Here is a 23,176-nt window from a genome sequence, read left to right as displayed (position 1 = left end):
AATGAAACCTGAGACCCTCAGAACTTGATTCACTTGTAACATCCAGCTGACAATGGATATTTCCCTCATCCACGTCTCAGTCCATGTTCTGGTCTCACTCTGGACTCTTTCACAGGCTGCCTTGCAGGTCGGTGGCCATGGGGAGCGGCTCTGTCAGTGCCGGCAGGTGGTTCTCACCACGTCCAAGGCCATCCCCATGCAGGTGGATGGAGAGCCCTGCAAGCTGGCACCTTCCTGCATCCACATCTCTCTGCGCAACCAAGCCAACATGGTGCAGAAAACCAAGCGGCGCAACTCCATGCCTCTGCTCAATGAGTAGGTTCCTCAGATAGATCTGCCACTACGTCTCCAAGGAAGGCTGGTTGGGAAGGAAAGGGATGGGACTGATCCATGACTGGCAGAGGCATTTCAGTCCTTTCTTGGAGAGGGTCTGGGAAGGGATCAGGTCACAGAAATAAGGCTGGACCCTGATGCTGGGGAAGCTGCTCGTGCCGAGCTCCCCACCTTAGTCTGTACAATATTGTGCTCTTGCCTATTTGGAGAGGGAGGGGAATAAGGAGAAAGCAGGCTGTCACTTTCTGATATTTCTGATATTTTCCTTTTTCCTTGCCCCCTGCACACAGCCAGCAGCCAGTGCCTGAGCGGCTGCGGATCCGGGTGAGCCGAATCAGCATGCGTGACTATGAGGCACTGAACTATGACAAGGAAAAGCTCAAGGAAGCCTGTGAGTGACCAGCTGAGTGACCAGAGGGTGGGAGCTGCAGTCCCCAAGTCTGGCAAAGCCTGTAGCTAAACTGTGGGAGGTACTGGGAATGAGGCATGGGCTGCTCCCTGAGTTGCGCCTGTGCCCTGTCCTGCAGCTGTGCCACTGGGGATCATCGTGGTTCCAGGAGACAGTGACCTGGAGTTGTGCCGGACCCAGATTGAGAAGCTGCAGGAGGTGAGTCTCTGTGTGAAAAGTGGTCATGGCTGAATACTGATGATGAAGGGACTCAGGGAAGCATTTCTAAGCTGCCTTGACCTGCACACACCACCACACACACACTTGCTTTGGGTCACACTAAGAGATCACGGTTTGCCTTCACCGTGTGGTGGAGGCAGGGTCCCAAGATGGATGCCTTGCTGCTCCCTCCTGTCTGGCAGCTTCTTTTTCAGCATTGCTCTTCTGACTGTTCTCCAAGCCTAGAGACCCTGAAAAAATGTAGGGTAGTATAAGAAGCCAGCACACACATCCTGTGGGGGCCTATAACCCTTAAACTCTCCACAGGCTCTGTGTTTCCTGTCACAGCTCTGCCCTTTCCACGTGCCTGGATTAGGTTTATAACCCCTCCTACTCTTCTCATTTGCAAGCACTAATTTTTGTGCTCTTGCCAATGTACTAGCATGTGTCTGTGACCTGTACACAGACTGTGTAACTCTTGCTCTTTGTGAACAATGCCTTCTAAGCCCACAGTGTGGCTTCTGGTGCTGCACTGCTCAATCGGATTGTTGCACAGAAGATTGAAGGGTCCATTCTTAGTCTGCTGTTAGCTGGCTGTTGTGCCTATGGGAATCCCATCCAGTGTATGCATAGAGTTGAGCTGCAGAACTGCTTGCCTGGGCTGGCATACTGGCATCTGCCTCTTGCTGCGCCTGTATGTTTGTCCCCTGCCCACTTTGTGCCTATCCACTGGTGAGGACACACAGGGAGGCACATGGCTAGCAACTCCTAGGTTCACAGGTTAATGCTTTCCTGCTGTGTCCATGTGGTACACCAATGCCCCTGCAATCTCCTGCACATTTCTAACTGTGCAGTGTGGCTGTTGTTCCTCGGTCACCTCATAGTTTACCTCTTCTCACTCCTTGGGGAAGCACTGTGCTCCAGCCTTAAAGCCAGGCAAGGACCGGTTACCTTGGCCAGACAGTGTAAAGCCAGATATGGCAGCACGTTGAGCAACTCCAATGGGATGAGAGAGGGGCTGGGGGGTTGCCCAGACACAGGCTGTAACAGGACACCTTGCCTTTCTGCAGGATTTCCCTGCACAGCCCTCTGCTTTAGAGCGCCTGCTCTTTCAGGTGTGTATGGCCTCTTTCTGTCCTCTGGGCCCATCTGTCATGTCCACTGTGCTGATCTCATGGGCTCATCTTGTGACACTGCTCTACAGTCAGCTCCAGTCTGTCCCATGGTGCTCCCTGTTGCAGTGTGCTGTGCCTGTGTTCAATTTCATCCAAGTGCCTGTGGTCTTCTCTGTCTGCAGGGACCTCCAAAAGCAGGAGCAATGCTCTGAAGTGAAATGCAGAGGCCATAAGCTACATCTTTATCCTCTCTTTTATTATGCAGGAGGGAGATGGAGCCAAGCCGAAGACACTGTCATTCCAGAAGCTGTCACCCAAGTGGTGTTTCCTGGACTGTGAGTATTACCCTCCCCTAGGAGTGTTGACTGGGTCTGATGATGTACTAGCAAGGTCCTTTGGTCTGCCTGCTCAGTGGAGGTGGGGGATGGAAATCCATGTGACTGCAAAGATCCAAGGGTTATCGCTGCATTAGAAACCACAGAAACACCTGAGAATTAGGGCATAGAAATTACAGTTCCTATGCCCAGAAAAGTGGAGGAGTCAGTAGCCCAGCTGAAGTGCATCAACACCAATGCACGCAGCATGGGCTACAGACAGGAGGACCCAAAAGATATGTCAGAGCAAGAAAACGATGACATAGTTGCCATCACAGAGATATGGTGGGACAAATCACACAACTGAGATGCTGCACTGGATGGCTATAAACTCTTCAGAGGGGTCAGGCAAGGACAAGAGATCAAGCTGATCTCTTCCTACATTGAGGCAACCTGCTAGGTGGATGAGTGAAAAGCTGTGGATGCTTTCCACCTGAACTTCAGTAAAATGTTTGACATGGTTTCCCACAGCATTCTCCTGGGAAAACTGGCTGCTCGTGGCTCAGATGAGTGCACTGTTCAGTGGATAGAAAACCAGCTGGATGGCTGGGCCCAGAGACTGGTGGTGACTGGAGTTACATCCAGCTGGTGGCCGATCACCAGTGGTGATCCCCAGAGCTCAGTATCTGGCCTGGTCCTTTTTATTGTCTTCATCAGTCTGGACAAGGAGATCAAGCACACCCTCAGTCACTTGCAGACAAGTTGAGTGGGAATGTTGATCTGCTGGAGGCAACAAGGCTCTGCAGAGGGATCTGCACAGGCTGGATCACGGGCCAAGGCCGATTGCATGAGCTTCAAAAAAGTGAATGTCCCACCCTTATGTCACAACCATCCCATGCAGTGCTGCAGGAAGGAGGGCTGGAAAGCTGCCCAGCAGAAAAGGACCTGGAGGTGCTGGTGGACAGCAGCTGGACATGATTCAGTGTGTGTGTCTGTCAGGATCCGATTACTAAGATTCTTAGAAATGCCCTTGCCCAAATTAAGGTGCAAATGAGACATTATGCGAGTGACAATAGCATAGGTTTTATTTGCTAGTAAATATCAAGAGAGAGAGACAGAGAGAGAAAGAAATAGAAAATAGGTGTGGGGGACAGAAAGAGAGTAACAGGGACAGAATAAGGAAAGTATCCAGCAATGCTCTGTTGATCCTCTCCAGCTGGTCTTCTTGGTGGTGAAGGTCCCCCCAAAAAGCACAGAATCTGATGGGTCAATATACGCTCTCTCCAGGCAGGAAAATCCAGACACCTCCTGTAGAGGGGAAGGAGTTTGCCATGGTCTCTTTCACATTTGTTGCATCACATGCAGTCCTGTGGTGCAAGGCCTCAGGAATGACCATGGGGGGCCTTTGATGGATTAGTGCACCCCCTCAGCTGCCCCTCATGTGAATGTCCCATAGATGTGGCCTTCCCTGGGTTGGGGATTCCATAACCCGTTTGTGTAAAGGAAGGTGGGTTCACAGCCCCTGAGCAGAGGTTACAACACAACCAAACTTCCTCCCCCCACCTCGGATGGAAGGGAAATCTGTGCAAACCTGCTCCCAGCAAATGGGTCTGTGGGCTCCCCCACCTCAAAGCAAGTCAAAGATGATTAGCAGAGCTGCTGGGTTTGGCTCATATTCTTTTTGTTGTTTACTTGTGTGTTTCGGGTGATTGAAGCGTGGGTTTTCCCTTTATCCAATCTTAGCAGTTTGACTTTCAGTCCAAAGTCCCAGTCAGGTATCTTCAGGGAGGCTTCTTTGGTATACAGTTTTTGTTATAATTAGCAAAATTTTGTATCAGTGTTTGAGGCATGACCTATTTCAGGCTCTGACAGAGTCCAGGTATGCAAGGCCAATGGCATCCTGGCCTGTATCAGCAAATGAGTGGGCAGCAGAACCAGGGCAGTGATTGTCTCCCTGTACTCAGCACTGGTGAGGCCATGCCTTGAACCCTGTGCCCACTTTTGGGCCCCTCACTGCAAGAAAGGACACAGAGGGGCTGGAGCACATCCAGAGAAGGTCAATGATGCTGGTGAAGGCTCTGGAGCACAAGTCATAAGAAGAGCAGCTGAGGGAGCTGGGGTTATTTAGCCTGGAGAAAAGCAGGCTCAGGGGAGACGTTATCTCTATCTACAACTACTTGGAAGGAGGTTGTGTAAAATTGTGTAGGTTTCTTCTCCCAAGTAACAATTAAGAGGATGAAGGGAAATTAATGACCTCAAGTTGTGTCGGGGAGGATTTTTTTCCCACTGAAAGGGTGATCAAGCATTAAAACAGGATGTCCAGAGAAGTGGATAAGTCCCCACCCCTAAAGATACTTAAACGATGTGTAGATGTGGCGCTTAGGGACATGGTTTAGTGGTGGACTTGGCAGTGTTGGTTAAATGGTTGGACTTAATGATCTTAAGGGTCTTTTCCAACCTAAGCAATTTGATCATTCTATGATTCTATGAATTCGGGGTGAGAGAACAGACATTCACTGACAAGCCACAGGGAACCATTGAGCCTTGGGATTCACAGATTTTGAGGTCTTTGGGGCTGAACACAGCAGTGTTTTACCCCAGGCTGTGTGTCTGGCTGCTGACCCAGCGTGGAGCAAGGGGAGTCAGTGGTTCTCTTGCCCCTGGAGCTGAAGGCAGCTTGGTGGTGTGTTTGTCACTGTGAGACTGCTGGGGATGCTCTCCTGTGTTGTGCAGGCAGGGGGCTCCCCTGCTCCAGCATGCTCAGAGCCAGACTCACCATAACTCGCAATGTTATGAGAGAGCAGCCTCCCTGCTGGGCTCCATGCCAGCTGCTGCTTCTCCCCTGCCTGAAAGTAACTTTCTCTTCTCCCTTTGCCTTCTCTGACCAAGAAGCTCCCTCTATACCTGGAAGCTGGCTGAGTGAAATGCCTGTTGATAGCATTTCATCTCTCTGACATCCCAGTAAGCAGAGTTTAGACCACAGCAGAGCACAGCCATGGGTTGCAAAGTGGGTCTGGGAAGCCTCATGCTAGGCAGAGAGGGTGCATCTTCTCTCCCTTCAAGGTCCCAGCCCTTTGTATGGTGTTGCTGGTGCTGCTGCTCCCAGGTGTCACTGCCAGGACTGCTGTACCAGGGCTGCTTTACCTTCTCCTGCCAGTCTCCCAGCAGCAGGTTCTGGGCTCAGAAAATGTCAGGAAAGACACTCAGCACAGGCTCATTTAAGTGGCTGAATTATAGGCCTTGAACAGTAGCTCCCTGGATGCAAATATCCAGGATAAACATGGCTCTTTCAGTCCTCTCACCTGCTCTGGCACATCACCACTGTGTTTGCAGAGAAACTTCCTTGGGTCTGTGAGGATCCCACTGCAGCAACCTCTCCTGGACTGGCACCAGCAGCCTGTCAGGATATTGGGGAAATGCTGCCTGCATGGGAATCCGGCTGTCCTGGCACTGTGCTCTTACCTGTCCTGGTCTCCCTTGGTGATGTCCTGGATGCCCTGCTCCCCTAGGGGTGTGTGGCTGTGTGTGTCTGGCTCCAGCACAGCCACTTGCTCTGTTGGAGCTCTTCTCTCTCTGTGGTGATCTCTGAGGAAGAGGGATGAGCAGAGGGATGCATTCAGATAGGCTGAAGGCTGATTTGAAGCTCTCCTGCCATCCTAGGAGATGGGAGCTTGGATCTATTACTGGTGGTGGTGTGCTCTGTTGTGCCTGGAGTCACATGCTGTGAGTGGCCTCATGGAGGCCCTTAGCCAAATCAGCATGAGGCTGAGGCTTCTCTTCTCCCAGCCTCCTGTAGTGCACCCATTTCTGAGCACTGTTCATGTTAATCTCGGCAGTTCCTCACCTGGTATAAGTGAATGCTGAGATGTGCACTGCATAGACCTGAGCTTCATCTGCTCGGCGTAATGCTGGAACACCTGAAAAGCCATGGCATCAGCTAGTTGTGTTTTTGCCTTACCTGTGGCTCCCTGCCAGGAGTCATTGAGGAGGACATAGCAAGCAAAGGCATGTTTCACAGTGGCATGGTGGCTTGCAGGCCTAAGGGGCTGCTGTTTGCTTTGTTGTGTCCTCTGTGCAAGCCATGAAGTGGCTGGATAGCTCACTGTCACTCATGGTGGGAAGAGGCTTTCTCCCTTGTCTCACACCAAGGATCAGCCTGTCTCATTCTGTTCTTGTCTTACAGCAACCACAGCTGATCGGTTCTACAGGATAGACCGCGCACAGGTGAGTGCAGCCTCATCCTGCCCCCCTGGGAAGGTGCCCCACCCTGCACTCAGACCAACAGGCAGGCATAGGCTTGCAGGCACAAGTCTGTTCAAGCCACCGTTGCTCTGCTGACCAAATGAGTGGGCCACAAATCCACTTGCTGGGATATGAGGGGATGGAGTTTTGCAGAAGTAGGTCTTGCTTCTGAGGAAGCGTGTCCTGACTTGTGTCTTTCAGGAACACCTCAACTATGTGACAGAGATCTCTCAGGATGAACTCTATGTGCTGGACCCAGAGCTAGTGGTCACTCAGACTGTGAGCACTTCTCCTGCCATGCCTGACCTCGTGGATTCATCTGCCACATCCCCTGGGCACCATTTTGCATTTCCCTCCTCTTCCTCCTCTCCACCCTCCTCTCCTGCCCCCAGGTTAGTGTGAATGGGGGTACTGGGCCTCAAGAAGAATGAGCAGTGATGGGAGAGCTAGGGTTGGCTTCGCAGCATTGATCCCTGGGCCAGATTACAGGGGAGCTCCCTGGAAGTAAGCAGGAATTCAGTGTTGAGTAAGACCAAAGGATGAGATTCCATCCTGTTTTCCTTGTACCTCTGCCAGTTCTTCCCTAAGCAGTGGGGCATCACCTGGTGGCTCAGCCATGGGGTCACACTCCAGCACCTGGTCCATGGGGCAAAGGACATGGGTGTCTTTCATCCAAACTAAAGCCACTGTTGGGTATGGATGAGCAATGGTGCCAGGAGCAGCAGTAGAAGTGGAAGTGGGGGTGGGGAAGAACCCAAATCAGGGAAGAAGGAGTGCCACAGGCAGGTTTCTCCATCCCTCTAATGGTGGTGTGCCCATTAGGGCCATCTGCTACTAAGACTGGCAGGGTTAGTTATACTTCCTCTTCTTCCCTTCCAGCGCTGAGCCTGAGCACTGCCTCACACATAAGGGTGAGTGGAGTCCTCCTCCTGATCATACTCCCTCTCAGGTTGCACTGTTTTGTTTCCCTGCCATGGTTTTTTTTGGCCCATCCTTTCCCTGGTGAGCAGGGAGGAGCCCTGTTGTTCCATGTGTCCTGAAACATGGAGCCCTGCGGGCGGGTGACCCAGAGGTGAGCATGAGAGCCCTGACAGTGATTTGTGGAGTGGCCCAGCCAGGCGCCGTGCTGGCTCCACCATGCGGGAAATGGTGTGGCAAGGGGTTAATCCCCCACCTGCAGAGCTGAGCGCTGTGGACTGGGTTGGGAGGCTGTCTCTGCCTCTCCCTGAGGAGGTGGGAACACTAGAGCAGGGGCCTCACCGAGGTGAACAAATGGAAGGAGTTTCCTGAAGCTTGATTGGAGCCTGGAGGTGTGAGTGAGTCATTGGTGAGAGGCGTCTTGGCTGCTGGCTGATGCCCAGGGGACCTGCTCCCCATTTCCATCACAAGTTATCCTGCCCAAGGGCAGAGACTACTCCCCCTGCACATGCACCTCCCTGGGCCTGAGGTCCAGCTGCACCCTGAGCTAGATGGGTGTCTCTTTCCTCCCCCTGGCTTGTTCCTTACATTCCTGAAGGTGGAGGAGCCATGTAAATACAGTTTGACCAAGGGATTAATCCCTGGAGGGGCTTGTGCTCCTGCTCTGGTGCCTGACTCTTGTCTCCTGGATTAGATAAGCAGTATTACAGATCGACTTTTCTGACCTTGATGCATCTCTCTTTGCAGATGACCTGATAGAAGCTGCCAAGAGTGGCAACTTCAGCAAGGTAGGTGCTCCAGCAGCCTGCTGCAATGAGCAGCCAAGGCTGGCTCCTGGGCTGGTGTGCCCCTAGGGCTAAGAGAAGCCCTGCCAGCCATGCTCCCCAGTTGTCCTGGAGCAGCTCCTATCAAGGGCCTTCCTTTAGGAGTGGTGGCTGGAAACCAGGTCCTAGGGTACACAAAGGGAAAGGAGGGGAAGGGACTTGGTAACATGGCTGAGCTGGACAAAGCTTCCCACTAGCCCCAAGTATTCAGACGTCCTCTCAGACACTCCGGGCACATAATGAAGGGGCTTGGACCTGGGAAATCTAACTCATCCTGAGCAATCTGACAATCCTGTAGTTCCAAGAGCTGCACCGAGCTGGAAGAGACCTGATGGTGCGAGACTCCTCTGGCCAGACCGTCCTCCACCATGCTGTCAAATCGGGAAGCAAGGACATCGTCAAATACATCATTGAGAATGGTGAGCTGGAGCCAGAGTGTCACTCTTAGCAAAGGAGCCTGGCAGCCAAAAAAATCAACCCTCTGCTCAGAGGGAGTCTTCCTGGTCTTAGATCCCTTTCCTCTAGGTTTGCTGCATCATCCTTTTGGTGTATGGGCTTTTCCTGGCATCTGTCTGCCAGTAGTGGGGTGTCCACATGGCTATTGCTGCATCCTGGCAGGGATCAGCGTGTCTCTGAGAAACATTTCTCAGTGTCTTGCATCTGCCTTCAGGGCAGCTGACCTGTTGATTTTGGCAGTTCCCACTGAAATACAGACAGCTTTATTTTTATTTACATATTTCTCTATAGTAAGGCCACAACCATTTCTTCTTTTGTGGCATTAGCTGGGCTATTGCTGACCTGAGTTATTTGGAGCTATGACTTTTGCAGGCAGCATGAAAATAGCAGCCCCTATGGAATGATGCAGACTGTGACCAGAGAACAGGCAGGTCTGTCTCTGCCCCAGAGCCGGTCTCACTCACCTGCACTCTTTCTTTCCACAGCTCCTTCAGAAATCCTTGATGCCACGGAGGAGGAGAAGTAAGTCACTGCCTGACTTGCATTACCTGTTGGCCAGACCCTCTGCAAAGTGACCAGTCATAGGGCCGCTTCAGCTGCCCTTGCTCTAATTTCCAGCCATAATTCCCAGTCCATTTTGGACAGACAGCCCCTGAGTAGCACCCCCTCCTCTGCCAGGGCTGCCTGGACAAACATACAACTCACCATCAGCTCCTGCTACTGCTGAATTGCTGCCCCTTGCTGCCCCCTGCATGTGCTGCTTGTCCCTGTTCAGGGGACGTCTCACATGTGCCGCTTTCTCCTCCCCAGCGGTGAAACCAGCTTGCACCAGGCTGCAGCCTTACGCCAGCGCACTATCTGCCACTACATCGTGGAGGCCGGGGCCTCGCTCATGAAGACAGACCTGCAGGTGACAGCGGGAGCGGTGGCAGTGGGGCTTTCTGGGGCAACCAGGGGGCTGCAAGGAGCAGAGCCAGCAGGAGAGCAGAGCAGGGGTGCTTTGGGTGAGGTGTTTGCCAGTCAGAGGGGAGCTGACATGCAGTACCCGTGCTTGCCCAGTAGAGCCCAGCTACAGAGGGGTTAAATCCCTCTTCTCCTGGCGCTTCTCTCCCTGTTGTTTTATTAAATTAGAAGCAAGGGGCTGGAATGTCTCATCCCTGTCTCCCTCTTCCCACCCTCAGGGGTCAAAGCAAGGACATTCTCCCTGAAAGCTCCCTCCCAGCTGCAGGACTCCCCCGCTCTCCCCCTCAGACGGTCATGATGGGGAATCTGGGAGCTCCTCTTGGCGGGTGAAGCTGGCCTGCAGGGAGCAGGAGCAAGCAGTGGCAGCACTTTTCCTCACATGCTGAGTTAATTGAGCTGTGCCTTAGTGTCAGGGAATTGTGCCAGCCCTGGCAGAAGACCTGCAAAAGGGGAGGGCTTAGGGCCATATTTTGGTACAGGAGGTTCCTGGGGCTGGCATATTGCAGAGAGGATGTGGTCAGATGTCTCTGATGGAGACTTGTAGTGATGGGCTGTAGCACAGGTGATGTAGAACCAAGTGGGTGTAGAAACCAAGAAGGTGCAATATGTGGGTCTGGGACACCAGTTGGGAGCCCAGTTGAGGGTTGTTGGTGCTGGTGGAGCTTGGGGTGCAATTCAGACAATGCGCATCCCTGTTTGCCAGCTGCCAGAAGGCAGTACAGATAATCTCTGGCTCCCCGTCTCTCTTCTTGGTCCTATCTAAGGCTTAGGCTTTTCACAGTGCCCAGAGTGGGGCTGGCCTGTACAAATACTCAGCTGGCAGAGGCAAGAGGAGAGGGCAGTTCGGGGGACATGGCCCCTCGCTGTCCCCAGCCCCCGCATTTGCCTGAAGCAGAGGAGCAGCCCCCAGCCTGCCAGCACAAAAGGGAGCCTTGCTCAGGCATGCGCCTGCCCCAGGGAATGGGTTTGCATGTGCCTGTGCAAACGCAGCAGCATGCCGGGTTTGTGGCTGCCTGTGCACCCCGCTGTGCTGCTGCACTGACCTCTCATAGGCTCCAGGTCACAGCCTGCCTGCACAGGCAGGATCCACCTCATTAGAAACACCAGCAGCAGTCCTGTAGCACGGGTTTGGAGCAGGCTGATCCCACTCCCTGCGGTGGTGAGGGAGGCTGAGCCTTATCAGTTGGAGTGCCTCAGCCCAGCCGGGCAGGGAGGCCCTGGCAGCTCCGGTTTCAGGCTGCAGGCAGGCAGTGATGCAGAGGGGCTTCTGCAGGGGAACAGGAAAGAAGCTCAATTCCTCCTCTGTTAAATGAGTGATTGCATTCAGAGGATGTGGGGAGGAGGCCATCAAGGAGAGCCAGCACCAAAGGACAGCATGGTCTCTGTCCCCAGATGGTGTGGCTGCCTGGGGGGTGTGTGCAGGAACATGGGGTGTGCCCAGTCTTGGGGTGCACATCCCAAGGAGATTTCTCAGTGTATGATACCTCTTTTCAGCCACACACAGATGGGCTTTTGTGCACAGCCACATCCAGGCCCAGTGGAGGGCTCTGCATGTCTGACCATTGTTCCTGATGGAGAAGTATGTCTGCTCTGGAGGCTCCGGCATGCTGCTGCAGCTGCCTGTGCCCTGCTGTGCACCACAGGATGAGCCAGGCAGGATGGGTATTCCAGGGCTGTGGCAGAGTTCCAGGTTTCTGTGGCCTTTCTCAGTGGCACAGCAGAGCCTGGGCACTTGGAGAGGAGGAGCGAGGAACAGGGGGAGGGAAGGGGGAGAGGAGGCAGAGCTGGGAGCTGTTAACAGATTTGCTTTTTATGGAGTGCGGGAGTTCATTAGTGGACACAATCCAGATGGCTGCAATAAGCTGGTGAAATGTGATCCTCCTCCGGGAGCTGGAGCGCTAGTGAGGCTGTGAGAGGGAAGGGGGGTTGGTATTCCTGGGCATTCCCCAGACATACCCCTCATTCCTTACCCTTTCCCGCCTGCCTCTCCAGCACAGGGGAAGAGCAGGTCATGGGGACCACCAGCCTTTGTCTCTTCTTTGGGTGACTTGTGATGCCCAGGGTCAGCCATACCCTAGGCCGTGCCTGGAGCTGATGGCCCTTCAGGGGACAGCTAGCAGGCCTGCAGTGGTCAGACTCCTCAGGAGAACACTGATCCCATGGTGAGCACATGGGCATTTGGCTGCTGCCTGTCTCGGTGTTCAGCTGCAGGCTCTGCTGGACTCTGAGGGGTCCACGTGGGTGACTGGGGACACCTTTGGGTGCCAAAGCAGTGTTTAGGCAGTGTTTGGCTCTCTTGACTTCTTGCCTCCCCTGTGCAGGGAGACACCCCAAAGCACCGTGCTGAGAAAGCCAATGACCCCGACTTAGCTGCCTACCTCGAGAACCGACAGCACTACCAGATGATCCAGCGGGAGGACCAGGAGACAGCTGTGTAGTGCTTGGCGTGCCTTAGCCCAAGCCAGCTCATGCAGGATGAGAAGAGGACAATGCCAACTGGCAGAGCTGTATCTGGCCGAACCCTCCCCAGATGCCAACCTGGTCCCTGGAGATGAGTACAGAAGAGTTCTGCCCCAGGCTGGGCTGGGATTCTGTTTATGAGGACAAGATATTTCAGACTTGAAGCCTGATTCTTTGTGTGTCCACCCCTTCACCTCTCATCCACCACATTCCCTGCCCTAAGTGGGCTCTTAACCCCCAACCATGTTGGAGCAGGCCAGGCTGAAGCCCCCAGTCACCCTTGTTCATGGCAATAATGCCAGTGCCCCCTCCATAGGCTCCTACTTATAATCCTTGTGGGATATCATTGTTCAGCCCCTCTCTCTGCTGGCAGTGCCCCTCCTTTATATGCTTGCATAGGTTTGTGTCCTGTTCCTCCTCTCCTGTCTGGCACAGCTGTGGGAGGCACAGGCTGCATCGACAGACTGCAGAGGCTGTAAGCTGCAGACTTCGCCCTAAGGGAAGCACCACAACTTACTGGCCCTGCCTTCTACCCTCTTCTGGGGCTGCACCAGGTCTCTGTGTTGCCTCCCCAGAGCCTTCTGAAGCAGGAGGGAAGTCACTTGTGCATCCAGCCTTTCCTCAGAGCATCTGAGAATGGTGCAGCTGGAAGTAGGGCAGCAGATGCCCTCCTGATGGGCCTTCAGTGCTCAGTGAGCCATCTGACTCAGGGCTGGGATGGCATGGAGGAAGGCTACCAAACCCTTCCACCAGACTTCTCTCTACGGGGCTGGGTGGAGCAGTTTGCACACCCACTCTGCTGAACATCTCTATGTGAGCCTGCTGCAGGATGGTGGAGAGCTGCACTCAACTGGGGCAGTGGCAGCAGTGACACCTGTTGTATTTCCCAAATGCTGACTTGGATACAGACGCCCTCCCTGCTTCAGTTTCCCCCTCAATGCTAGACTTTGCATGGGGCTGGATGGGCAGTGCTGGGGTCAGTGCTGCTCTCAGGGATCTCCTTCCGCCCCACAACCTGGCAACATACATCCTCTTAGTCTGACTCCTGCTATTCTCCAAACTGGGCACAGGGCTTTGCAGGGAAAACTCAAGAGCTCACCCAGCTGAGACACAACCCACCTGGGCAGACCATGAGCTCACCCTCTCCAGTTTTAGCAGAAAGGATTGGGATTCACAGGAACCATCAGGGCTCCTAGGCCTGAGTCATGACTGCAATCAGATGAATTTCACCAACCTCCTGCTACGGGGCATGAGGCACCACAATCCATCTCCTCTGTTGATGCTGGGAGCACTTAATGCCAAGACATCAAGCCAGGCCTTCAGCAAGGCTTTTGCAGAACTGAATCTCTGAGACTAGGAGATGCCCACAGAGGAGGAAGCTGATGGCTCTAAGCCTGGCATATCTGCTTGGCACTTTGGGGTGGGCAGTGGTTGTGAAGGGGGTTGCTGTTCGCAGCTTGGCTCCAGGAGAGGATACTGCTGTGCAGTCCCTCTGCACTCACATGCAGCTCTGCCCTCTAGGGTAGTGCTGGGTGGCACCATTTGAATCCTTCCTACTACCAAGAAAACAGTATGAGGATACTGTAGGGAACCAGAATACCCTTCAAACCTTTTGTCCAAGGGCAAGGAAACTTGAAGGATGGGGGATGCTGTAATGGGGAACACAGGTGCAGGGCAGTGCAGGATGCCCAGTGGCCAATTGCCAGTATTGGCAAATAATAATGATCGTGTACTAATGCTACAGCTGGGACACTCCAGAAGTGCCTGGAGTTCTCATCAGCACTGCTGGCAGGCCATTAACAGGCAAGGCACTGTCATCTTCTCAGAGGTCCACACCACTGCTGCCCCAGACTGGATGCCCAACTTGGCCAGAGGCATCTAGAGCCTCAGCTTTCCCCTTTCTCCCTTATAGTTTTTGTACAGGTAGTTGAGAGACACACTGTCCCCCTCCCTGCCTGGCCCCTCCGTGCACCTGTGAGCTGAGTTGCTGTGCAATTCCAGGCCTGCTTATATTTGGTGAAGAAGGAGGGGGTGTTGGTTGCCCTGCCCCCTGAGGGCAGGGGTTCTGTGCAATACCTGGGTCTGTGTTTCTTAGATGCTGTTGTAGGACTGTATTTTTGTAACTATGTGAGGGTGCTGGCTCCAGCCGGCCTAGGGCCTGGCACGAGCCTGTGTTCCCATTGCTTTTCAACTTTGACTGTTTGGATGTTGTTTCTTGCCATTGAAATAAAGAGATTGATGTTTTAGTTCCTGTCTCCTGCTGCATCCTCAAGATTGCAGTTGGCACTGCACAACAGATGCCCTGCGTGGCACAAACAGCATTGGATCCCAAGGCCTCTGCCTCTGTCCAAACTTTGGGGTACTTTTGGGAGCTCCCTGCTGGCCTACATCCTCGTTCACTTCCCATCACAGCATCCTTCTGGGACTGTTGCTAGATACAGGGTCTTTGTCCTGGGGGACTTTCTCCTCCATTGTGTGTCATACATCAATGCTCAGTGTAATGTTGGAAAGGGAGAAAGTGCACTGCTTTCCCAAGTGATCCAGAAGGCCTTGGAAGTGTGAGTCAGCTGCCTGTTATTCCACCTTGGGGCAAAGGCAGCAACTCCAGCGGCTGCCACAGCTGTCAGTGGATACTACAGCAGCATCCAGCCTCCAGTTTCAAAACATTTGCTGGCCTTTTTTTGTGGTGAGCTGTCCTCAGCCATGCTGCTCTGCGGGAGATGAGCCTGCTGGGGCTCTTCCTATTCATTTCCAGCTCCAGCAGGGAGTCTCGGCTTTTGCATCCAGTGCTGAGCACTGAGGGCAGGGATTATCTGCCACTCTGGTGGAAGGACTGCTCTCTGATTACAAAAGCAGAGGATTAGGGACACTTCTGCTTCCAGCCTCAGACTCATGAGGATGACTGTGGCCAACACACTTATCTCCTGGAGAGTTTCCTTCGGAAAAGGAGGTAATCACAGTGACCAATGGTGTGCTAGTGATGGAGCCAGTGGGTGATGAGGATCTATACTTGTATCTTAAACTTGGATTTCTAGAGGCAGTTTGGCAGCCTGCCTGGTGCTCCTGCCAGCCCCTTTCTGCCCAGAGAAGCAGCCGCTTTCCCTGCCTGCATTGTCCCTTCCACCCCCACTGTGCCGCTCTTTCATGGTCTTCAAACATCAGCTCCTACCCAGAGCTAACAGTGAGGATCTGTAGCAGGTGTAAGGCACACTGAATTGTCCTGGCCTCCCCAGAGACCAGGTGTACGTGCAACTGGAGGAGGGGGCCTGCTCTGCTCCAGCCTGCCCAGACCCTGCATCCTGGCCCTTGGCCCACACCTCGGCAGGGAGGCTGTCAGTAACCATGGCAATTGGAGCCTTCCAGCCGCCCCAGTGTCAAATGTACAGTGGGGAAGAAATGCAGTCCCACTGTGTGATGACTCTGATAGGAGTGTTGGGAAAGGGGCAGTGTACCTTTGGGGCACTCCTGCCCTTCTCTCCAAAGGGTGTCAGCATCCCCTCTTTCTCCTTTTCAGCTCAGTGCTGGGGGTTTAGAGGTCTGTCTGCCCTCCTGTTGGATGGAAGCACACCTGGGGGTGTAGGCACCAGGTGCATGTGTGCAGGCTGGAGAAAGCCATGCAAGCCCAGCCCCAGCTAAGCAGAGTGGCAGCCATTGGCCCTGTCAATGATTACCTGCCACACACCTCAACAAGTAAAAGGTCGTTGCTCTCCCATGCATGGCTGTGTCCCTGCACTGGCACTGCTGCAACATCCACCATTTCCCTGAGGACCAGGCTTTGACCAGAGATGGAAAATGCAGAGCTGACATGCCATGAATTAGCTTGTGACGTTTTTAGAGGTAAAAAACTCAAGTTAACCAACTGCAAGGAAATGCATCTGGGTTAGTCACACTCCCTCTCTTTTCCTCCTTTCCTCAGCATGAGGTTCCTTTCTGCAATCACAGCCTTCTGCTTATTTGAGCAGGAGAAGGGGCCATTTCCCCCATGTGCCTCAGAAAGAGCCCAAAGGGACCAAGCACAGCCACTGCTGAGAGTGATGTGCACCAATGCATCTATGCTCTCTCACACAGCTAGCATTTGTCTCCTGGTCCCCTGGAAGGAGTGAAAATTTGCACAGGGCTTCACTGTAGCATATGCTGCTGTGCCCTGGGGACTCCAGCAAGATCTTCAGCTCCTGGCCAGAAACAGCTGAAGAGAAGCAGCAGTGCTGGCTCCACACCTAGTTCTTTAACACTTCTATAGGCCTTGGTTTGCTCATCACATCATCACAACCTCGTGCTTCAGACGTGCAAACCTGATGTACACCTAGATCCTTCTCTCTTTTTACATTGGTATTTGTTGTCTCAATGGCTTTCTTCAGTTTGAGTTTAAAGGCCTAGCAATGGGGGGAGGCTATTGGCTTTGCTTCCTGCCCAGCTTTCAGGATCTATCTCTGCATCCTGGGCTCAAACACACAGCCTGGCATCTCCAGACCCTTCACCACACAGTACCTATTGTTGTGTGTGCAGCAGGAAGGGGAGATGACATGTTCCCACATTTACTAACCCTCCTCAAAACCTCTGCAGATGTTTAGGAAACTACTAGCAGAGTGGCAATTAAATGTGGCAATCTCTTGGAAAGTGTTTCCTGGTTTCAAAGCAGGTCATAAAAACCAGCCCTGCCCTTGCCCTGCAACCCCACCTGTCGCAGCCCTGCTCTCAGCAGACCTCTTCCAGGATAAGTGGTGGAGAAATGGCTCCATTCCCCACCACAGCCCCATTTTTCTGTCATGACATTCTCCCTTCTGGCTGCAAACTCCAAAAGGGAATTGGCTTGACTTCTGCCTTGCTCTCCTCCCAAGAAAAGGTGGTGGATGGTGGGAAAGGAGCAGTCACATCTGCAAGGTCCTTTTCATCTCCCACCAGCAGTCGATAGCACCACTTGGTCCAAGGAGAAGGGCTGCAGCATGGCTGAGCTGGGGACAGGCAGGCAAGTCACAAGGGATGGAACTGGGGAGACACTTAGCACAGCATATAAGTGATGTGCTGCTCTGGGTGGTGAGCAGTACCCCTTTCCTGGTCACTTCCCACGAGGGGCAGAGCAAGCAAAGAAGGGTGAAAAGGGCAGAGATCGTGAAAGGTTGGTCCATTGATACCAGTGGCCTTGATGGAGAAGGAGGCATCCGCAGAGCTGGTGGAGACACAGGGTGGGCTCCCTTTATTCCACTGAGGCTCGGGGGTGCCCTCGGGGCCAACTTCCAGCGGAACTCAGAGCAGCAGCGCCCAGGGGAGACCCTGCCCGGCTGTTGAGCTGTGCATCCCTTCGGCCACTCGGTGATGGTGGGGTGCGTGGTCAGCTGGAGCCGCACGGCTTCCCTGCTACCGCACCGCGGGTACGGGTTGGAAGGCACAGCAGGAAGACGAGAGGGGACAAGGGACAGGGGCCGTGCCTGCAGGACCTGACGCCCCCCGGGCCCCGCTCAGCCCCGGGCGAGGGGCCCGCGCTGCCCCCGCCCCACCGACCGAGGGGCCAGCCTGTCCCCGGGCCGCCCCTCCGCCTTTGTGCCTGCCGGGGGGCAGAGGAGGAGCTTCGGGAAAGTTTTGGGCTAAAAACCCACCTTTTTGCTGCCAGCCGAGCCCGACGTCAGGGGCCGCTGTGCGCTGCGCGGGGCTCCGCACGCGGCCGCCACACAAAGGCAGCAGCTCCGCTCTGCTCCGCTCCGCTCCGCAGGTGAGTGCGGCCCCCCGTCCGCAGCTCCCGGCTCGGGGTCCCGGCCCAGCGCCCCGGGCACGGCGGCACAGCCCGCCCGACCCGCGGCCACCGGCACGGCGAGCGGCGACCTCCCGTCACCTCCCCGGGACAGCCATCCGGGAGCGGGAAGGGGCTCTGCCGGGTGGGAGACAGGCTCCGGCTGGGGAGGAGCTGCAGAAAAGGGCGACTGGGACCGGGGGCTGTGACCAGGGGGGTGCGGGATCGCCTGAGGGGAGCCAGGGAAGAGCCTGGAGATGCAGAAGGATGGAGTTTAGTAGGGCAAGACGGAGAGCAGGCGGGTGGAGGCAGTGGACCCGTGTCCTACCCCCCATTCCTCTGGGGAAGCACCCCACACTGGTTCGGGGAGAACTCAGCTGTGGAGATCCCCCGATCGGAGCCCGGGGAGCTGCCCAGGAGCGGGGCTCGACCACCGCCCACCTCTCCGCAGGGCGAGGAAAAGGGGCTCCCCGCGGCTCACGGCACAGCATCTACATTGAGCAGGGAGGGAGCAGAGCGCAGAGGTGTGGAAGGGCGCTGCCTGCTCCCCTCTCTGTCCCCAGGCAGGGACAGAACCCTTTTCCTTTAGAGCACCTCTCCTCTCCGCGAGGGGATGGTGAGGCCGCCTGCTGGAAAGCCCTACGGCCCCTGGTTCTGCTTCCCTCAGCACCTCTGGGAAAGCCTCCTGGCCGTGAGAACGCCTGGGCTCACGGGCACATACTCGGCGTCCCCTTTCCTGGCAGCAGGGAGCTTCCCGCTGTGGCGGTGCTTGGCACTCCAGCCGCGGGGTTCCCGGGCGCTGGGCTGGCCGCTCCAGGGCCGGGCTGCCTGCCCGGGGGCTGGAAGCTGCTCAGCTCAGCCCGCCGGGGGAGGACAGCAGCCCTGGGCCCGCCGCTGCCAGAGCCAGCTGCAATTTGAGCCGAGCACAGCCGAGCCGAGAGGTCCCACTGCTGGGAAAGGGGCTGTGAGGGGGGTGCCAGCCCAGCCGCTCCCAGGAGCGCATGGGGACACCATGAGGGATCGGGAGCTGGGGAGGATGTGTGGCCCGCACTAGGAGAGGGCAGTGGCCCTACCTGGCCCGGAACGGTGTCCAGAGAGAGGTGTAAGCTTTCCCATTGCAATAATGGGTATTTGAGCTGTGCTTCAGCTTCACCAGGTGATTTTTCTTTTTAGAACTTCAGCTTCACCAGGTGATTTTACTTTTCTTTTTAGAGCTGATCCTAGATCATAAAAAGCTAGGGCAGCTAGAGGAGGGGGAAGGGAGCACAGGGACTGATGTTATGTGAGAGGCAGCCAGCATCTGAGGAGAGGAGCCAGGGCCCCTCAGGGATGCAGGAGCAGTAGGGCTGTGTGAGCATGCCCAAAGGTGCTGTCAGCCCAGCCAGGAACAGCCCTTGTTTGCCTGGCTGTTTGGAAAACCAGTTGGGAAACTGCACCCCCTTTTCCTTATGAATGCTTTAGGATGAGCCATGTCTGAAGGTCCCTGCTGACTTTTCCCTGGGGAATACAATGTGCTGGGCCGAGCCTGGGAGCAAATTCAGGGACCCCTGGGGCTGTAGCTGGTCATCCCCTCAGAGGGAATTCTTCTAGCATCCCTGTTTCACATGGACATGGCCCCACAGCACCCAAGGCAAACAGAGGGAATCTGTGAGGCAGGGGTGAGCACTGCAGCAGGGGCTGTCTGCCCTGGGGGCTTGAAGACCATGTCAGAATGGCCTGAGCAGAAGGTGCTGGGCTGGGAGGCAAGTGCAAGGAGCACAGGGAAATGCTCTGCAGCAAATGATGGGAGAAGTTTACAGAACACCTGAAACCAGGGGGATGCTGTGAATAATGTGGATGTCAGAGGTGCTACCCCATAAGACCTGCTGCAGAGAGTGGGACAGCCATGTCTCTAAGTCAGCTCAGCTCCAGCCTTGTCATCTGCAACCAGCCCATCTGGGCTGAGCCCTTGTTCCCTTTGAAGGCAGGTGGGTGGGAGCAGAGCTGAGCCACACTGTGCTCGGCAGGATGGCTCCCAGCCAGGCTGGCTGAGGGGGGAGACAGATCTCAGCCCCACCACTGTGCCCTCAGCCAGCCAGTCTGTGTAATTCCCTGTGACAGTTCAATGCAGAGCAAAGCTGGCAGCTTGGCGGCGGATGCATGAAAGGTGAGTGCACTGGAGCCTGAATAATGTGGGATGCTGCTCTCTCTGGCACACTGCCCGGGGAGCCCAGGGGAGGGAGCAAACCATGACCCCAGGCTCTTCCCTGCCCTGATGTCCCCTGGGGACTACGGTTCATCCTGTTCTCTGCAAAATTCTGCCAAGCCCATCACAGAGCCAGGGCAGGTGACATGTATTTTCTGGATGTCTTCTGCCACACAGATATGGGTAGCATCTTAAAAGGCTTTGGGGGGAACAGGGAAGATTTGAAACGCTGGCTCTGCATGCCTGCACTCTTGTTCCCACTGAGAGCAGGATCTGGGACTGCAGTGTTGGCAGCAACATTCCAGAGTCTAGTGGTGGCAGCCAGGGAAGAGCCATCACAGGGTCCAATGCCACTGGGGCAGGGGGACAGGGCACAGACCCCAGAGCCAAACCCTTATGTATGCACAGCCTTGTCCCCAACCTGCTCCCTGTATGCATGGGTGGCATGGGAAGTGGGCTCAGCACTCCTGTTCTATCCCTCCAATGAGCTCCCACACTGTGGATGCTTTTCCTGGTGTTCAATCCACTATTTTAAATTTTGGACCTCTCATGAAAGCAGTTTTGTTTTTTTGGGCTTTTTTCCTTCTCCCTGGCATCCTCTGGAACTGAAGTAAGTTCTGTGGGAGCTGTGCTCCCTGGCCCCAAGGCTCTTTGGTATGGGGCAGCAGCCTGCTGGGTCATGGATAAAGGATCCACAGGGAAATATGGGGGTAAGGACTGTCAACTGGCATCCGACTGTAGGACCTTTCCCAGATGCTGTGGGATGTGGATTCCCCATGAAGAGCATTTCAGCCTTGGGGGAGCAGGGCCTTGGGGGAGCTGCAGGGGTGGGAACAATCTCTCAACCCTGCAGCTCTGTGGTGGGAGGCAGTTGTTGAGGTGCACAATTAACCTCCCTGTTGTAATTAGTGAACATACTCTGTGGGGTAGCAACAAGCAGGGCACAGAGATGTACACACACATGTAGGTGTGTGGAGGCAGCTGCTGTCTTATTCCCAAAACCCACCATGCCCCTCCTCGACACCACATTGCACTCCAGTCCACCTCACTCTCTGCTTCCTCCACAGGCAGGATGCAGGTTCGGAGCCTCCTCCTCCTCCTGGCGCTGATCCTGGTGGCTGCTGCTGCCGAGGCTGGCAAGAACAAGAAAGGTGAGGGGCAGCCTGGAGCAGGGGTCAGTGGGGTGGGGGGCAGAGTGGGGCATGCTCCCCTGTCCCTGCAGAGAGCACCCACTCCACTTTTCCACACAGAAAAGGCAAAGAAGGATGGCTCCAAGTGCGAGGACTGGCGCTGGGGACCCTGTGTTCCCAACAGTAAGGACTGTGGCCTGGGCTACCGCGAGGGAACTTGCAAAGATGAGAGCAAGAAGCTCAAGTGCAAGATCCCCTGCAACTGGAAGAAGAAATTTGGAGGTGGGCATGTTGGGGTGGGGTGGTTGGGGACCACCCTGTGCTGGGTGACGGGGGCTAATGACCCGCCAGATCCTGGCTGGTTCTGATGGCTCTCCCCTCTCATCCAGCTGACTGCAAGTACAAGTTTGAGAGCTGGGGAGGCTGTAGTGCTCAGACAGGCCTGAAGACTCGCTCTGGCATCCTGAAGAAAGCCCTCTACAATGCCCAATGTGAGGAGACTGTCAATGTGACCAAGCCCTGCTCCTCTAAGATCAAGTCAAAGTCCAAAGGTCAGTTCCCACCTCTCCAGACCCCAGGAGGGCTCTGTTGCAACCCTGGGCAGGGGTTTCAGAGGTACCTTGGCCTGTTGGGTTGGCTTTGCTCATGGTATGGGGGATTTTGTAGGATGCTCTTTCCTTTACACTGTGAAATCCAGCTGCTAGCTGGGTGGGATGCAGGAAAAACCCTGTTGTCCCCACAAGCCATTACCATCTTTGGTAGGATGGGGATTCCCTGCTCTCCTCACTAGGACTGGTGCAAAACATGGTTTGGCATGGAGGGAGGCTGCCTGCAGGGCTGCAGCCACTGTGCTGTGTTCAGTCAGCCATGCTGGCTGCATTTCTATCACAGCAGTGTCTGGGGGACTGGGAGCTGCCAGCAGATGCACTAACTCTTGTCTCCTGTGCTTCTTGAATGCAGCAAAGAAGGGCAAGGGGAAGGACTAGAGCAGGAAACCAGCGTCCTCATTGGCCTCCCAGCATGGTGCCTACAGGACTGGATGTCCAACTGCAGCTGGCCCACACTACAGTCTTCCTCCTCCTCTCCTTACTCCTTTCCATGACCTCCTCTTTCACTGAGATGCCTTGTTTTAATCATTAGTGTTGTAGAGAGCAAACCCACCCACCCTGCAGGATAGGCTGCCTCCTTTCTTGCTGTCCCATGGGCACTGCCAGTGCGTCCTGCTCACCTCCTCTTGGCTGTTGTTGGGGTTCACTGGGATGTGCTCAGAGAGCTGGGATGGAACACACATTTTTCCACCCTCCAGCACAAATAAGTTTCCTTTAGCACAGCCTTTTGCAAGCCCAGGAGCCTCCTCTCTCCTCCATCAGGTGCCAGTGCTGGAGGGAAGGGCTGGGTGTTGAATCCCTCAAGGACTGCTGTCACCTCAGGTGGTTTATTCCAGCATCCCTTTGGCTGGGGCATGACTTACCTGGAGCAGTTGAGGAAAACACAATCATCATCCTGAGAAGCAACTGTCTCTCCTCTCTGTCACTTCTAACCATGTGTGTCCATGCTGGTGCTGCAGCCCCTCTGCCTTTGCCATGCCAACACCAGTGCTGGGTGGGAGCTCTCCTTTTGGATTTTTTTTTTTTTCCTTTTCCAATAAAAATCTTTTTAAAAAAAGTCTCAGAGTTCCCCTGTTGTCCCCACATGACACTGCTATGCTGGAAACCCCAGCAAACGTTGGTTTTGCTGACTCCACTGGCACCAGCAGTGAAGTTACCATGCAGCTGGCAGTGCTGGCCTGGGTGCCACATGCACATGGTCTTGGACAAAGCATCAGACCTCACAGCCTCTTTGTGAAAATGCTTCAGGCTGCCCCCCTTTAGTCTTGGCAGAAGGGATGGGCTGCAGTGGGTAAC

The 23,176-nt window shown here is 54.8% G+C and overlaps 2 protein-coding genes across 3 annotated transcripts in view; both read left to right on the top strand.

The window, feature by feature from the left end:
* The window catches only part of DGKZ (diacylglycerol kinase zeta), a 45,696-nt gene extending 31,218 nt beyond the window's left edge, over positions 1–14,478 (top strand). For both annotated transcript variants that reach the window (XM_079309216.1, XM_079309215.1), the window contains exons 20-31: positions 116–315; positions 624–724; positions 861–940; positions 2,321–2,390; positions 6,553–6,593; positions 6,813–7,003; positions 7,491–7,522; positions 8,277–8,317; positions 8,652–8,772; positions 9,295–9,331; positions 9,620–9,719; positions 12,094–14,478. In XM_079309216.1, the coding sequence (XP_079165342.1) occupies positions 116–315; positions 624–724; positions 861–940; positions 2,321–2,390; positions 6,553–6,593; positions 6,813–7,003; positions 7,491–7,522; positions 8,277–8,317; positions 8,652–8,772; positions 9,295–9,331; positions 9,620–9,719; positions 12,094–12,210 (1,131 nt within the window). In that variant the 3' untranslated portion in view covers positions 12,211–14,478. The remainder of the gene's footprint in view (positions 1–115; positions 316–623; positions 725–860; positions 941–2,320; positions 2,391–6,552; positions 6,594–6,812; positions 7,004–7,490; positions 7,523–8,276; positions 8,318–8,651; positions 8,773–9,294; positions 9,332–9,619; positions 9,720–12,093) is intronic.
* A 3,312-nt stretch (positions 14,479–17,790) lies between these two features.
* On the top strand, positions 17,791–23,155 carry MDK (midkine). Its single transcript, XM_079309210.1, has 5 exons — positions 17,791–17,939; positions 21,210–21,293; positions 21,393–21,554; positions 21,662–21,823; positions 22,233–23,155. Exons 2-5 carry the CDS (start codon positions 21,215–21,217, stop codon positions 22,256–22,258), a joined length of 429 nt encoding a protein of 142 aa, XP_079165336.1. The 5' UTR covers positions 17,791–17,939; positions 21,210–21,214; the 3' UTR covers positions 22,259–23,155.
* Positions 23,156–23,176: the final 21 nt, after the last annotated feature.

Source organism: Erithacus rubecula, assembly GCF_903797595.1.
Source record: "Erithacus rubecula genome assembly, chromosome: 6".
Classification (NCBI taxonomy): Eukaryota; Metazoa; Chordata; class Aves; order Passeriformes; family Muscicapidae; genus Erithacus; species Erithacus rubecula.
The sequence above is the reverse complement of the archived record's forward strand: the minus strand, read 5'-3'. Positions and strand labels throughout refer to the sequence as shown.

Coding starts and splice junctions, on each gene's coding strand:
- MDK (XM_079309210.1), top strand. CDS start 21,215: ATGCAGGTTCGGAGCCTCCTCCTCCTCCTGGCGCTGATCCTGGTGGCT. Junction 21,294..21,392: donor GGCTGGCAAGAACAAGAAAG/GTGAGGGGCAGC, acceptor TTTTCCACACAG/AAAAGGCAAAGAAGGATGGC. Junction 21,555..21,661: donor CTGGAAGAAGAAATTTGGAG/GTGGGCATGTTG, acceptor CCTCTCATCCAG/CTGACTGCAAGTACAAGTTT.